The sequence below is a fragment of the Orycteropus afer genome, unplaced genomic scaffold, assembly GCF_000298275.1.
Source record: "Orycteropus afer afer isolate SDZICR_OR568_19922 unplaced genomic scaffold, OryAfe1.0 scaffold00169, whole genome shotgun sequence".
Lineage (NCBI taxonomy): Eukaryota > Metazoa > Chordata > Mammalia > Tubulidentata > Orycteropodidae > Orycteropus > Orycteropus afer.
The window spans coordinates 2,800,622-2,815,823 of record NW_006921756.1 but is presented as its reverse complement, the minus strand read 5'-3'; the positions used below and the strand labels follow the sequence as shown (position 1 = coordinate 2,815,823).

The following is a 15,202-nucleotide window of genomic DNA, read 5'->3' as shown; positions in this document are numbered from 1 at the left end:
GTTGCCAAGGCCAAATTTTCCAACTACCAGGATTCTTCTTTGTTTCCAACTTTTGCATTCCAGTCACCAGTGATAATTAACACATCCTGATTGCATGTTCGGTCAATTTCAGACTGTAGAAGTTGATAAAATTCTTCAATTTCCTCATCTTTGGCTTTGGTGGTTGGGGTATAAATTTGAATAGTAGTCTTATTAATGTGTCTTCTTTGTAGGTATATGGATATTATTCTATCACTGACAGCATTGTCCTTCAGGACAGATCTTGAAACATCCTTTGTGATGATGAATGCCATGCCATTCCTTTTCAAACTGTTATTCCCAGCATAGTAGATCACATGGTTATCTGATTCAAAATGACCAAAACCAGTCCATTTCAGCTCACTAATGCTGAGGATATCAATCTTTATGTGTTCCATTTCATTTTGGAGAACTTCCAATTTTCCTAGATTCATACTTCGTACTTTCCATGTTCCGATGATTAATGGATGTCTGCAGCTGTTTCTCTTCAATTTGAGTGGTGCCACATCAGCAAATTTAGGTTTTGAAGGCTTTACCTTATCCATAGGAGTAAGGCTGAGTTTACTCAGATGATGCAGCTCTTTCCCAGTCCTATTTTGAGAGCCTTCTAACCTAACGGGACTATTCATAAAGTTGTGCGGTAATGTATCAAACAGTGTTTCTTTGCTATTCATAAGGTTTTCCCTGGCCAATTTCTTGAGAAGTGGACAGCCTCCTCCTTCTTCCTAGTATGTCTCAGTCTGTAAGCTGGGCTGGTACCTGTGCACCATGTGCATCCCGCTGGGTTTGAGACACCAGTGGCTCAGCCTCATAACTCACATCAACACATCACCACGGTAGGACAAACTGACAGACAAGTTTGTCTCCCTGTTGGAAACCTCTCCTACCACCCTTACCTGGGTCCGTGCAGCTGACTCTTCCTCTGTTCAGATTCCTAGGCCCTTTGACCCCCACTCTCTCATCCTGCTGCTTTGGGTGTGCCTGAGTTCCTTCTCCTCACCTGGATCCCTGCAGCTGACTGCTCCTCTGTCCGGGTTCCTGGCTTTTAATCCCCTTTTTCCTGCTCTCCCTCCCTGTTGCTTTGGGCATGCCTGAGTTCCCTCTCCTCACCTGGATCAATTGGGGTAAAGGGTGTTTAGTCCTTCCGGGCTTCATGAGAACAATTCCTGACCACCTTGCTGTGAATTAATCACACAATTCACACAATAATGTAATTTCACATACAGCTTGGCAAGCACATAGACGTTTATGAGTCAGACATTTACTTCAGAAATGTCTCTAATAGCTGCAGCCTCTACTGTGTTTGTAATGATAAACTTCTCAATGGCCTTATCCATTGGCATGCAGTTGGCACAGTTTGTGCAGTGTATAAGTTGTTCATGACCCTGGCCCTTTCTGGCATGTTCATTGTTTCTTCTTTTCATTGTAATTTTGGCAGCATGGACCCAAGAACTAGCCATGCTTTTTTTCCCCTTTCATACTCTCTACTCACTCAATTAATCCATTTTGTATCCTCCAGAAGACAGCCTTGAGGAAGGACAAGGGAATCTGATAATATAGCCCCTCTGACATCCTTCTCTGACCAGGCCACTACTCCCAAGGACCCTGGAGATTGGACCTGGCTATTCTGGTTCTGTTCTACATAGGGTCACTATGAGTTGGAGCTAACTCAATGGCACCTAACAACAGTAAGAGCATTTTGGTGTCCAGCCAACCATCTTTGCCTTCTCTGAGATTCATCTCCTCCTAGATCCCCTGCAGAATCTTGTTTGTCTCCCATAGACTCCCTCCCTCACTGCCTCGGAATTCTGCATTCCAGTTACCCCTCCTTTCCCAAGAGGGCTTGTGAGAGTTTTCACTATCATTGAGCACACAATGTCCAGTGGCCTAAAGTGATAAGCCTACGCTATAGAGTATAGAGTAGGCAGGCTTGGACCTGCTGGGAAGAGCAAACAGAGATTTGCAATATTGTTTATCACACAGGTCAGTGCTAGTGTTGGCCCTTCTATGAACTCCCAAATTGAGCAAGACCTTGGGCTAGGTCCACATGAGATAGACTGTCTCTAGCCAATGTTTAGATTAGCCAGGAACTTGATGTGCTTTCTCCCTTCCTTTCTTCTCTTCCTTCCTTTTTCATTTCCATAATTCATTCCATTTGTTTACCACATATTTTACCAAGTACATACTGTGTCCACAGCCCTGTGCTGAGCTCTGTGGGGGATCTGGAGATGCCATGGATGTGGTCTCTGCATTTGGGAAACTTGACTAGAGTCAAGGATCCTAACTAGCCATGTGACTGAGCCACCCACTGGTAATAGAGGATCTCCTGATGTGCCTGATCCCTTCCCAGCCTCCTTCCTCACTGGTGTCCCTGGAAGTTCCCCCTTCCTCTTGTGTCTACCTTACTTTTCCATCTTCTTTTCTGGGTTTTCATCTCCTCCTTCCCAAGACCCAAGAGCCCAGTTGGACGGAGCAGAAAGAGCTTAAATCACAGAGAAGCCAGATTAACAGGAATTTGGAGTTAGAAGAAGCCTTTGGCTGATCTGCTTCATCTGAGTCCCATTCTACTTCTTGTCAGTTGTGCTTGGGCCCCTCTGCAGCATCCTACCAGGAACAGGAGACCCTGACCATGATCACAGTCTGAGCCCACACCTACCTCCTCACTTCCAGCTTTCCCCTACATGCCCTTAATTTTCCAGAAAAAACTTGGTGAAACTGAAAATAGCTCCCAGCAGACCAGCCCACTGCTAGAGCTACAGTATCTCTGAACAAACTGGTGCATCCTCTCTGTGTGGCATTCAGCTGCCTGGCCAGCTGCTCTGAGATACACAACTATATGTCTCAGGCCTGTCCTCAGACTCCCTGAGCTGGAATGTTTTCAGGGTATGGAGGCCTGGGTTGAGTTTGTTTTTCTTCAGAGGGAAGGAAGCAAGGAAAGATCAGGGCAGCAATCTTTGACCACACCCTCCTCATCCTCACGTTTGCACTCTTTGTGACCTCACCAAGAAAAAACAATAGGTGGAACTAGGGATAGCAAGCCAAATGTCACCACCATCTTTTCTGTTCCCCAAGTCCACATAAGGTCAACATCAACTAGTTGAACCACACCAAAAAAAAAAAAAAAAAACTAAGAGAACCATCCAACTCAAGTCGGAGCAGACTGAGAAGCTTGACTGAGACTGTTTCTGCTGCCCCTCCTGTTAACAAGCCTTCCCAAGCCATCAGCCAGTTGACCTGAAACTCAGTTGGCCAGTGTTCAAGAAACCAAGGTACTGCTTAGCCAGTTTGCTACAGCCACTGGCTACCACAGCAGAGGGAGCAGAGAGTCCTAATGAGAACAAAAATAAATCTATTCACAAAATGGTGGTGGGAGTTTAGAAAAACGAATGGTTGGGGAAGGGTGAGAGATGGGATTCCCACCAGTATGTTGGAGCTCCCTCAAGGCAGGTCATGTGATCTCAGATTCAGAGTAACTGAATTGCCCAATCTATCATCACCTTCATAAAGTGAGAATCTCTTCCCCCCTCTCTTGTGACAGGAAATTTACAACTTTTCAAAACAACACAACCCATCCGTGGACTGTTCTAATTCTTGGGCACTAAATTGAAAACAACCCACCTGTGGCTTTCCCCCTATGAGTCCCTGCTCTGCTCTCAGGAGCCACACAAGCTCCCACTGACCAGAGCAGTCCTGCAGGGCTTGGGAGTTGGGGGCCAGATCTCCCTACGCCTATGCTCCTCCAGGATGGGCATCTTTGTGGTCTTGGGTAGCCTCATCCCAATCATCTCTCCACCCTGGGAACTCAACACACATTCTAAATTGTTGATGCTCAGCATGTCAGCCAGTGTCAAAAGACAGCAAAGCTGTGTATTTAAAGCAAAAGGGTTAGGAGCACCTACCAAGAAAAATAATCCAAAAGTGAGAAGAGGCAGCATGTCTCAAATAACCATTGGTGAAAAAAAGTGGACTTAATTTAAACAATCTCTTTGGGCACTCAGTTATGAAGTTGAGCAGCAGGCTATGGGGAAACTGAAGAAAGGGGATCTAATGGTAAAAGTTCCCAAAGAACAGAGAAGTGATTTCTCCACCACTCTGGTGAAAACCAGGTACCTTCATTCTTCATCCTTCCTAAGACAAATGTACTTATACACTTACATGTGAAGACACAAGACAGAGAAAGGACTCCTGGGTCAGATTGACATGAGGGTTTTCCCCCACCCCATGATGCTCCTACGCACCAAGTATTAACTAGTAAGTGGATATGGGCCTTGCTCAAAGTCAAAACAGAAAAAAAAAACAAACTCACTGCCATCGAGTCTATTCCAACTCACAGCGACCCCTCCTTGGGTTTCCAAGGCAGCATCTCTACAGAAGTAGATTGCCTAGTCTTCCTTCTGAGGAGTGGCTTGTGGGTTTGAATCTCCAGGCTTCTGGTTAGCAGTCAAATGCCTTTGGCACTATGCCACCAGAGCTACACAACTGGAATTCATACCCAGGTCTTTAGATTGCAAAGCCTGTGCTCTATACCTAATATCTCTCCTGTCTTCAACATTCAAAAATGAACTGCAGCCCCAGGAATGACCAGGCTTGATGTGGAGAGTAGGGAAGCATCTAAATCCCTAAGAAGAGAGGACAAAAGGAACCCAAAAGAAGGACCAAGTGTCTAGGGTGATGCAGACATTGGTCCTCATCCTGATTGAATAGTTTTGCTGCCTGAGTTCAATCCCCCAGGAATTCATCACACATTTAACAAATAAGCACTAAGCACCACTCTTTCTTGAATTTGAACTCTCTCCTGGATGTCTTGCCACATCTCCTGATGTCCCCTCTCAGCAGCTCTTCCCCAGCATTTGTTCCTCAAAGACATGTGCTCTTGAAAACCTAGTCCTTTCTTTCTACTCATTCTGCACCTTCTCCCTGGTGGCTCTCCTCCACTCCTGTGGCTTCTTTTGCCATCTATCTGTGATTTCTGAATTCTCTATTTATCCCAGCTCATCTTTCTTCTGAGCTCAAGGAATATAATCAATCACTCTTTTGGACTGAAGCAAACACTGTGTTTCTCTCATACAAATCTTAATTCCTATTTTAGTATATCCAATCAAGTATTGGCTGAAGGCAGAGTTGCATGCTTTCTGTTTTCTAATATATAATACCCAAAATTCATTTCCATAATACATTTATGTCTGTTTCACAACACTAGGTAGGAGAAACATTCATTATCTATAGTACAAATAAACACATAACCCTTTTTAAAACATTCCAGTTTCCAGTTCCATATTCTCTTCTCCACACCTTGACTATCTTCCTATTCTTATGAATATAGCCTTGGGCCTCTGGCTGGGTCTAACAAGAAGATCCTGGCCCCTTGTCAATCATCTTGCTTAACTGGCCTGACTTTTGCCTCAAGCCACCCCAGATGTGGCTTTTCTCTACTTAGCTGCAGCATAACATCTCTTACCTTCTTTTCAACTATTACAGGGACCAACAGCCAAAGTAACTGTCTAAGAATCAGAAGTTTCATTTCCCATGCCCTTTCATTCTATCTGAAGTCTCTCACGTGACAGCACTAATCTCTGCCTTTGCTTTCATTTTCTGTCCTAAAAATGAAATTTTTACATTGCACAGAGCAGAGGACACTGATTAAGCCCTAAAACAGACTGACTAGTTCCATCATGGGAGCTCTGGTAGTAGTGCCTAAGGCACTTGACTGTTAACCAGAAGGCTGGCGGTTCAAACCCACCAGCCCTCCTCGGAAGAAAGATAGGGCAATCTACTTCCATAGTGATACTGCCTTAGAAACCCAAGGAGGGGTCACTATGAGTCGGGTCTGACTTGATGGCACATAACAACAACAGTTCCATCATACAATCCAGGTATGTTACTTTTGTACTATCCCCAAGCTTCTAATAGAGCCATGTCTGAGTCTTGGGTTTTGGGACAATGGGAAGCAGTCTGTGGCCTGCTTGGTCCCAGCTCTGAAGCCCCATTCCCCACTGAGGCTGGCTTTGGAGGCAGCGGTGAGGGAAAGATCCTGGTGGGAAAGCTGAAGGGGAACTATGGCTCCCAGAACATCATTCCTTTCTCCAAGCATAGGTTCTACCTCCATGGTCCCCAGGAAATAATGTTTGATTTTCTGAAGGAAGGGAGACTGTTCCCCACCCCATTTTCTCCCCACCTACCTCAAGGGCATGCCCAAAGAGCCAGTGGGTGGGAGGGCCTGGGAAGCTGTCCATAGCCCTGGCCAGCTTCTGCCTCCGCAGCAGTAAGTGAGCAAGCTTGAGGAAGACTAAGACCAAGATAAAGCCAGAAGCCCACAGGACCAGACGGGAAAGGCTCAGGGAGAACATAAGGGATCCCATGGCTGGAGTTGCAGCCTCAAGTTACAGCTGCCCAGTTTCTGAGCTGCTTCCTCAAGTTACGGCTGCCCAGTTTCTGAGCTGCTTTCTGTTGGCCTGGCTTCCTTATACTCTGGATAGAGGCACCCCGCCAGGCCCCACTCACAGCCACACCCTGCATCCAGCAGCAACCCAGGTTGGGCTTCAGCTCATGGGGCAGTGTTGTTGTTGTTGTTGTTAGTAGCCTTGAGTCAGCTCCAACACATAGCAACTTTATGTAAAACAAAACAAAAAACTGTCAGATCCTATGCCATCCTCACAATCCTTGCTATGCTTGAGCTAATCATTATAGCCACTGTGTCAATCCATTTCATTAAAGGTCTTCCCTTTTTCATTGACCCTCTGCTTTACCAAGCATGATATCCTTCTCCAGGGACTGGTCCCTTCTAATTACGTGACCATATGATGGAGACAAAACCAAAACCAAACTCACTACCAAACTCACCCCACAGTGATGCTATAGAATTTCCCCTTAGGGTTTCCAAGGCTGTATATCTTTATGGAAGCAGACTGCCATGTCTTTCTCCTACAGAGCAGCTAATGGGTTCAAACTTTAACTACTGTGTCACCAGGGCTCCTTCAAGTCAGGGACCAAAACCAAAACCAAACCCACTCCCGTGGAGTCAGATCCGACTCAATAGCAACCCCTCCTTGGGTTTCCAAGGCAGTATCACTACAGAAGTAGATTGCCCAACCTTCCTTCTGAGGAGTGGCTGGTGGGTTTGAACCACCAGCCTTCTGGTTAGCAGTCAAGTGCCTTAAGCACTCACAGACAACCAACAGAAGAGCCTGACTGACTTCTCCCAAAACTCAAGAAAGACAAACCAGTTTCAAGAAACTAGTCAATGGATATCCTAACTTGGTTCCTTGGAGGAACTAACAGAAGGCAATTCTTGGTGTAATCATCACTATAATGACTGTCTTTTTATTTTATTTTATTTTTTAAGTACCTTGTATGTTCCAGGCACTTTCTACACACTATCTCATTTAACCCAAGCATTCTTTATACACATTTTCCGGATCATGAAACTAGGGTTCAGCTTCCATGTGCTCTCTCTTATAAGAATGCTTCCCCTGACTCCCAACATTGTGGACCCCTGGTAGGATTTGCACTTATTCGAGGCACAAGATGCTTTGGAACCCTTTTTTGTCAGGTGTTTGTTTCTTTGTTGTGAAGCATGTTTGGGAATAAGGTTTTAGCTCCAGAAGGGAAATTCTGGGTCAAAAAGGGCCAACTTCATCTACAGGACCATAGCACAAACTTGACACTTAGAACATCACTTTCATAGTAATAAGGATGGGGTCATCAAATTCAACCTCCCTGCTGAGTTGGTGGAGTCACTGAGAGCCCAGAGAGGGTCAGGGAAGCACCCAAAGTCAGAGATCAAGTCAGTAGTAGCTCTCAATTCCCCAGCCCAGGGAACTGTTGATGAACAAGCTTGACACCAGATACAAGTCTTGACTAGGGAAGGCCTCTTGGTTCTTCCTCCAGTCTTGGGACATATCAGTCAGGGTCCCAGTGGGAAACAGAATTCACTGCAAGTATTTCAGAGTGACTTGAATGCAGCACTCCTTTCAGAGGGTGAGAAAATAAATAAAACAAAATATGACATATCATCCAGAGACTAGCAACAGTGGGAAACTCATCAACATCCCTAGGTTGAAAAGAAAGAGGAAGAAACAATGTTCCTGTAGTCCCCAAGGAGAGGGAGTGCCTGGTGGATGCTGTAGTCCTGGGGACACAGCAATTGCCAAAGAAGTACTACCAGTGCAGGGAATGAGCAGAGGATAAATGTCCCTACCTCTCTTTTCTCCCACCCTTCAATTGCTCACTGACATCGCGCATCAGCCAAACCCAACCAGAAGAGAGATAACAAGGGAGGTCAGGGGAGTTAGTGTACAAAAGAAGGTGAAGACTGAATCTGTTATGGAGATGGGGGTTGGGCTGCAAACCAGCACACAGACGGACTTGGAATTCAGATTTCAGATGCTAACTCAGAGAATGGTTAGATACCAACATGGTCTCCTTGTTCCTTCCAGTAGAGAACACCAAGCCTCCTCATCCTCCTCTGCTGGGGAGGCACCCACAGGCCAAGGAGGCAAGAAGATAGTGCAATGAAAAGAACTCCAAAAGTGTTCTCTCCATTGGTCTATCACCTACCTGAAATTCTACTGCTTGTTCTTTATTTCATTGCTGCAAGACACTGAGTGCATCATTTAAGATGCAAGTCACCTGATCAGAGAGTAAGGGAACATAATAAGTAGTAGCAGGCTTCCATATTTTAGGGTGGATTTGTTTATTGGCATGGTCCCATCCTGGCAGTGTGATGAAGGGAGTGTTTGGAGAAGAACATGAGAAAGGTCCCCACCTGATGAAGGAGCTTTAGTTTCTGGCAAAGACCATGTAGGATTCTCCTAAGAAGTAAATAGGGTTAGCCTAGAAAGTGTACAGTGGGCATTGACTGAATGCTTCCCCAACATTCATTCCCTGCTTCCCCCTTTCAACGCTGTACCAAGAATTTCTTGGCTTTGCAGTTTAATGGAAATGATCTCACCTCCAATTCCAGCAGCAGCCCATATTTATTTAGGATAGTTTGCATTCACCTTGGCCACAGTGACTGACTGTTCAAGAGTAGGTACATGATCAAAGCAATCAGGGGTGTTTGCCAAGAAGCTAATTCGTATTCATGATGACCCATGTGTAACAGAGTGTTAACTATGCTCCACAGGGTTTTCAATGGCTGATATTTCAGAAGTAAATTGCCAGCCTGTTCTCCCAAGATGCCTCAGACTCAAACAGCCAACCTTTTGCTTAGCAGTCAAATATGTTGCACTATCCAGGGACTGCAATCAGGGCTAATGAGACTCACTGTCTCATCTTTGATTAAGCTTTCTTGAAACAGCCTCTCTCTTTAATATGGGATTTTAACATGGAAGGATGTAATCTCATTTTAAAAAGAAAACCTGACAAGAATGGACCCAACTCTCAAGCAACAAATGGAAAAATATACACAGAGAAACCAAATATTAGTCACATTGTTTGAACTCCTGGGACCAAGATGCACCTAAAGCTAAGAGTGTCTTTGGATCTTTTAACTATGTGAAATCCTGTTTATTTTTTAAATTCAGTTTAAATTGAATTTTCTGTTGTTTGAAACTAAAGGACTCTTTAGTGATATACTGAGAAAAGCCCAAGAAAGCATGAAAAGCTTGCTAAAGTTGGGTTGAAACATATTTAAAGGTCTACCCAGGACAAACTGAATTGAATTGAGATGGGCCAAGTGAGATTAATATGGTTTGTTTTGAGCAGTGGGGCTAGCCCAGAAAGTATGAGGGAGAGTCACAGAGAAGTTTCAAGTTGAACTGGCATAGGCAAAACTTCCATAAAAGTGGAGCAGGCAATGACCTGAGATTGGAGAAAGTAAGGGTCATAGTTTGGGGGAGGAGGAAATATCTGAAATATTATGAAGTAGATACAACAAAGGGGAAGGATTTGTCAGAAAACTGTGGCACTGAGAGCATGGTTGGGTGAAGCCTGGAACAGAGGAGTAAGGAGACTGAACTTTTTCATCTAGGCTGCAGAATGCCATGGAGGGAGGGGACTTAGCGGACGAAAAAGTTTTCAGAAGTGTGTTCCAGAAATATCAACCCCTCTGCATCTGTCAAGTAACCTGGGTTGGTGGGGATAGGGCCTGCCAAAGACCTCGAGACTGGAGAGGAAGTTGATGCATTGTACTAGTGGGAAGCAATAAACTTAGCTATCATTCTTTCATTCTTGGAAGACAAAGTTCCCCCTCCCAATCACTTTACTAATCTATAAAAGTCATTAATAATTAGCCCAATAGGGCAAAGAGTCCTCAGAGTGAGATTACTCAGGTACCAGTTATTCAGGTCTGCTACAGCTGTCCACCTGATCTGGCTAGGTTCTCCAAGTTCATCTCATCTCCACCCTGTCTGGCATCTGATAAAATTTAACTGAGAGAAGATTATTTCCTTACTCTGAGCCTCTCTCAAGGTATCAGCATAGCAAGATATTTAAGGGACTTTTGGTTTGGCCACTGTACTCCAGCCTAGCAGTGCTTCCCATTAGTCTACTCTTTCACAGTTAGAGCTTCCACACTTATAGTTTTCATAGTCACAATTTACCCTGTTAAAAACTAACAACTGAATCGTATAATCCTATCATCATCATCACCCACCCTATCTTTCCAGACTCATCAGGAAAACAGGCATCTGTTCTTTGGGGATTCTCCCTAGGCCCCCTCATTTTGAGTGTAAGCACACCCGTGAAAGTGTGTAAGCCAACCACTTTATGCCATTATCTCATCCCATTTTAGGTAGCCAATGCTCAAATTGCCTATCTCTATCAAACCAGTTCTTTCAGCTTAAGAAATTCCAAGGGTATGCTTCCCTTTTGATTTTCTAACTCCAGATCTTTGCACATTTCTTTATAATACTTTACATTATCTTCTTCAGTGACTTTTTGAAATCTTCTGCTCAGCTCTTTCATATCATCATTTCTTGCATTCGCTTTAGTTACTCTATGTTCAAAAGCAAGTTTCAGGGTCTCTTATGACATTCGTTTTGGACTTTTCTTTCTTTCTTATCTTTTTAATAACCTTTTGCTTTCTTTGTGTTTGATATCAACCTACAAATCACCTGGTCTTTGGTCATTAGTGTTCAATGCCTCAAATCTATTCTTCAGATGGTCTCTAAATTCAGGTGGGATAACTCAAGGTCATATTTTGGCTCTCATGGACTTATTTTAATTTTCTTCAGCTTCATCTTGAATTTGCATATGAAAAATTGATGGTCTGTTCTGCAGTCAGCCCCTGGCCTTGTTCTGATTGATAATATTGAGTTTTCCATTGTCCACAGCTATAGTCAGCTTCCAGTGCATTTCATCCAGCAAGGTCCATGTGTATAGTTGTTGTTTGTGTTGTTGATAAAAAATACTTCCAATGAATAACTCATTGGTACACCCAACTTCTGGGTCAGCAGGAATTCCATCCCCATCTGCGAGCTCCAACAGAGCCTCGGTGCCTTACCTCACTCCCCCTCCCAGATTTGTTTGTTTGTTTGTATATGCTTTTGTTTTCTGTTTGTTTTTTAAGTTGTTCTCTTTAATTTTTTTCTTTCCTTGTATTTTTATTCATTGTTTTTCCCTTCTAAGGTTCTACTTTTTGTCTTTTTTCCCTTCCCTTTGCCTGGTTCCCATATTTCTCTTTCTTGTGGTTCTTTCCATTCCTTCTTTTTCTTTTTGCATTTTTCCCATTGTTTTCTTCATTATTCCCCTATTCTGGCTCTTTTCTCTTATTCTCCCCTCCCTGGATATTGCAGGTTGTTTTGTTTTTGTTTTTGTTTTCTGCTTTTTCTATTATATTTCTTTTGCCTTTTAAACTATTTCTTTAAATATTTCATCTCATTTATTTCCTTTCTACATTATTTTTTTCTTTCCATTTTTTGGTGATTGTTCCTGTGTGTTTATGTCATGTGTGTTTTTTGTCCTCTTGTTTTCACTTTTTTGGTATTTTGTTGTTGTTTCTTTTTTTTTAACTGAGAGGGAGACAGCAACTGTGCCCATATGATGCAACCATACTCGCATCTTCTGCAGCCCCACCTACTGAGTGAGGTCCACCACTTGCTTCTGCACCAACTGGTCAACAATACAGATTAGCCAAAACAAGCCTGACTCACCCTTAATTGCTCTTTACAAACAGCTACAGAGATCTGTGCACACACTCTCATTCTCTATCATACCCACCAGGAGACAGGTGGTGAGTGTCTAAATGCTACCAATTAGAGAATAGAGGAGCACAGTACCCTGTTTATTCAGATACATAAAAAAACAAAAAAAAAAAAAGATAGAGAAAATGAAAATCTTGAGTGAATCACTCCAACATTAAAAAAGTAAAATAAAAATAAAATGTCACTGCTTTCATGTCAGATCCAACTCATAGGGACCTCTCCTTGAGTTTCTGAGGCAGTATCACTATGGAAGTAGATTGCCCAATCTTCCTTCTGAGGAATGGCTGGTGGGTTTGAACTGCCAGCATTCTGGTTAGCAGTCAGATGCCTTAGCTACATACATTCACCAATTAAATATTAATACAACAACATCACAATGTCTCAGAGACAATGGACCACCACAGTCCACACAAAGAAGCAAGATAAGGCAGTAGAAACAAGGGACAGGTTAAAGACCCAGAACACATTCCTGAGGAAGAAGCAGCATTGGAACTCCCTGATAAGGAATTCAAAATAATTATATTTAGATACCTTCAATGGATTGAGAGACAGATCAAGGAAAGCATTGATGAAATTAAGGAAAACACAGACAAAACCCTAAAACAATTTTGGAAGACAACACAAGAACAAAGTGACAAAATAAATGAAAAATTAGAAATGATACCAAATCCAGAAGACTAATACTAAATTTTCAGAAATAGGTAATACATTGAATGGACAAAGGAGTAGAATCAAATCAATAGAAGACAGAATTAGTGAGACTGAAGACGAATACCTCAATACATCTTTGGAAATGAATCAATCAGAAAAAAAGATAAAAACAAATGCAAAAATCCTAAGATTCATGTGGGATACTACCAAGAGCAATAACCTATATGAAATCAGAATTCCAGAACAGGAAGAGACAAATAAAACCAAAAAGAAATTAGTTGAAATTTTGTTGGAAGACAATTTCCCTGATATGATAAAAGATGAGAATACATCCATTCAAGAAGGCCAATAAACCCAAAACAGGATAGACTCCAAGAGAAAATCACCAAGATATATCATCATCAAACTCACTAAAAACAAAGACAAAGAAAGAATCCTGAAAGCAGCATATGAAAAATGAAAGTTACCTACAAAGGGCAACTAGCAAGACTAAGCTCTGCTGCCTTGGCAGAAACCATGCAGGTGAGAAGGCAATGGGATGGTATCTATAAAACCCTGGAAGAAAACATTTCCTACTAAGAACTATATACCCAGAAAAATTGTCCCTCAAATATGATGATGAAATTAGGACATTTCCAGATAAGCAGAAATTAAGGGAATTTTTTAAAACCAGACACTTACAAGAGATGTTAAAGGGAGTCCTTTGGACAGGAAACCAACAACAGCAAACAGCAACTGATCATTAATACACATGATGATATAACCCAGAAACCAACCCAGTTATGCAATTATCCAAAGTAAAATAAGCTTACAAGATTATAAACAGGGAACAAGAAACATCAAGTGGCAAATAAGGACAACTACAAACCAAAAAAAGGGAAAAAATAGTGTAGTTACAGAACTTCTAAATAGTGAGGAAGTCAAGACAATTACAAGATGCAATGGACTGTTCTAAACTTGGGAAGAAAATTATAAATCAAAGGGTAACCTCAAAGAAAAACGATAAACCTTCACATCAAAATGAAAACAGGACAAGCACAAATATTTTGCACATACTAAAACAATAGCAATGAAAGAAATGATAACATGATTTGTAAACAAAACAAGTTCAGCACAGAAAATTCTATGGAACAAAGAAATAAGCAACACCACAATAAATAAATAACAAAATGACAGCAACAAATTCATGCTTGTTAATAATTACACTGAATGTCAATGGATTAAATGCACCATTCAAGAGACAGAGAGTTGCAGACTGGATAAGAAAACATAACCCATCAATATGATGTCTACAAGAGACACACCTTAGGGACAAAGACACAAACAGACTAAAAATCAAAGGTTGGAAAAAGATATATCAAGCAAATGGCAAACAGAAGAGAGCAAGAGTGGCAATATCAATTTCTGACAAAATTGACGAAAACCACCCTAAGAAACAAGGAAGGACATTGTAAATGATTAAAAGATCGATTGAACAAGAGGACATAACCATAATAAAAATTTATGCACCCAATGAAAAAGCCGCAAAATACATAAATCAGACTTTAACAGAATTGAAAGGACAAATAGATGACTCCACAGTCATAGTAGGAGACTTTAATACACCACTTTCAATCAAAGATAGAACAACTAGATAGAAATTCAACAAAGATACAGAAGAACTAAAGAATGCAATCCACCAACTTGACCTTATAGAAATCTACAGAGCACTTCACCCAACAATAGCACAATATACATTCTTTTCCAGTGCACATGGAACATTCACCATGATAAACCATATGTTAGGCCACAGAGCAAGCCTTAATTGGTTTAAAAACATTGAAATACTGCAAAGCATCTTCTCATATCACAATGCTATAAAATTAGAAATCAACAATAGGAAAATAAATGGGAAAAGAACAAAAAACATGGAAATTGAATCACCTTCCCTGCACACAATGCTTCTGCCAGAACTACCATCCGTGGACTTACAGAATGCCTTATCCACCATCATGGTATCCCACACAGCATTGCTTCAGATCAAGGGACTCACTTCACAGCAAATGAAGTGCAGCAATGGGCCTGTGTTCATGGAACTCATTGGTCTTACCATGTTCCCCATCATCCTGAAGCAGCTGCCTTGATAAAGCAATGGAATGGCCTACTGAAAACACAATTATGGTGACAGCTAGGTGGCAATACCTTGAAGGGTTGGGGCAATGTTCTCCAGGAAGCTGTATATGTTCTAAACCAGGGCCCAATATATGGTTCTGTTTCTCCAATAGCTGGAATTCACAGGTCCACGAACTAAGGGGTGGAAATGGGAGTGGTACCACTCACTATTACCCCTAGTGACTCACTCAAAAAATTTTTGTTTCCTGTCCCTGCTACCATATGCTCTGTGGGTCTGG

At 42.2% G+C, this 15,202-nt stretch overlaps 1 protein-coding gene across 1 annotated transcript in view; it reads right to left on the bottom strand.

Annotated features, from left to right (window-relative positions):
• The window catches only part of LOC103201931 (cytochrome P450 4B1), a 25,141-nt gene extending 18,764 nt beyond the window's left edge, over positions 1–6,377 (bottom strand). The window contains exon 1 of the mRNA XM_007946701.2: positions 6,198–6,377. Within this exon, the coding sequence (XP_007944892.1) occupies positions 6,198–6,377 (180 nt within the window). The remainder of the gene's footprint in view (positions 1–6,197) is intronic.
• Positions 6,378–15,202: the final 8,825 nt, after the last annotated feature.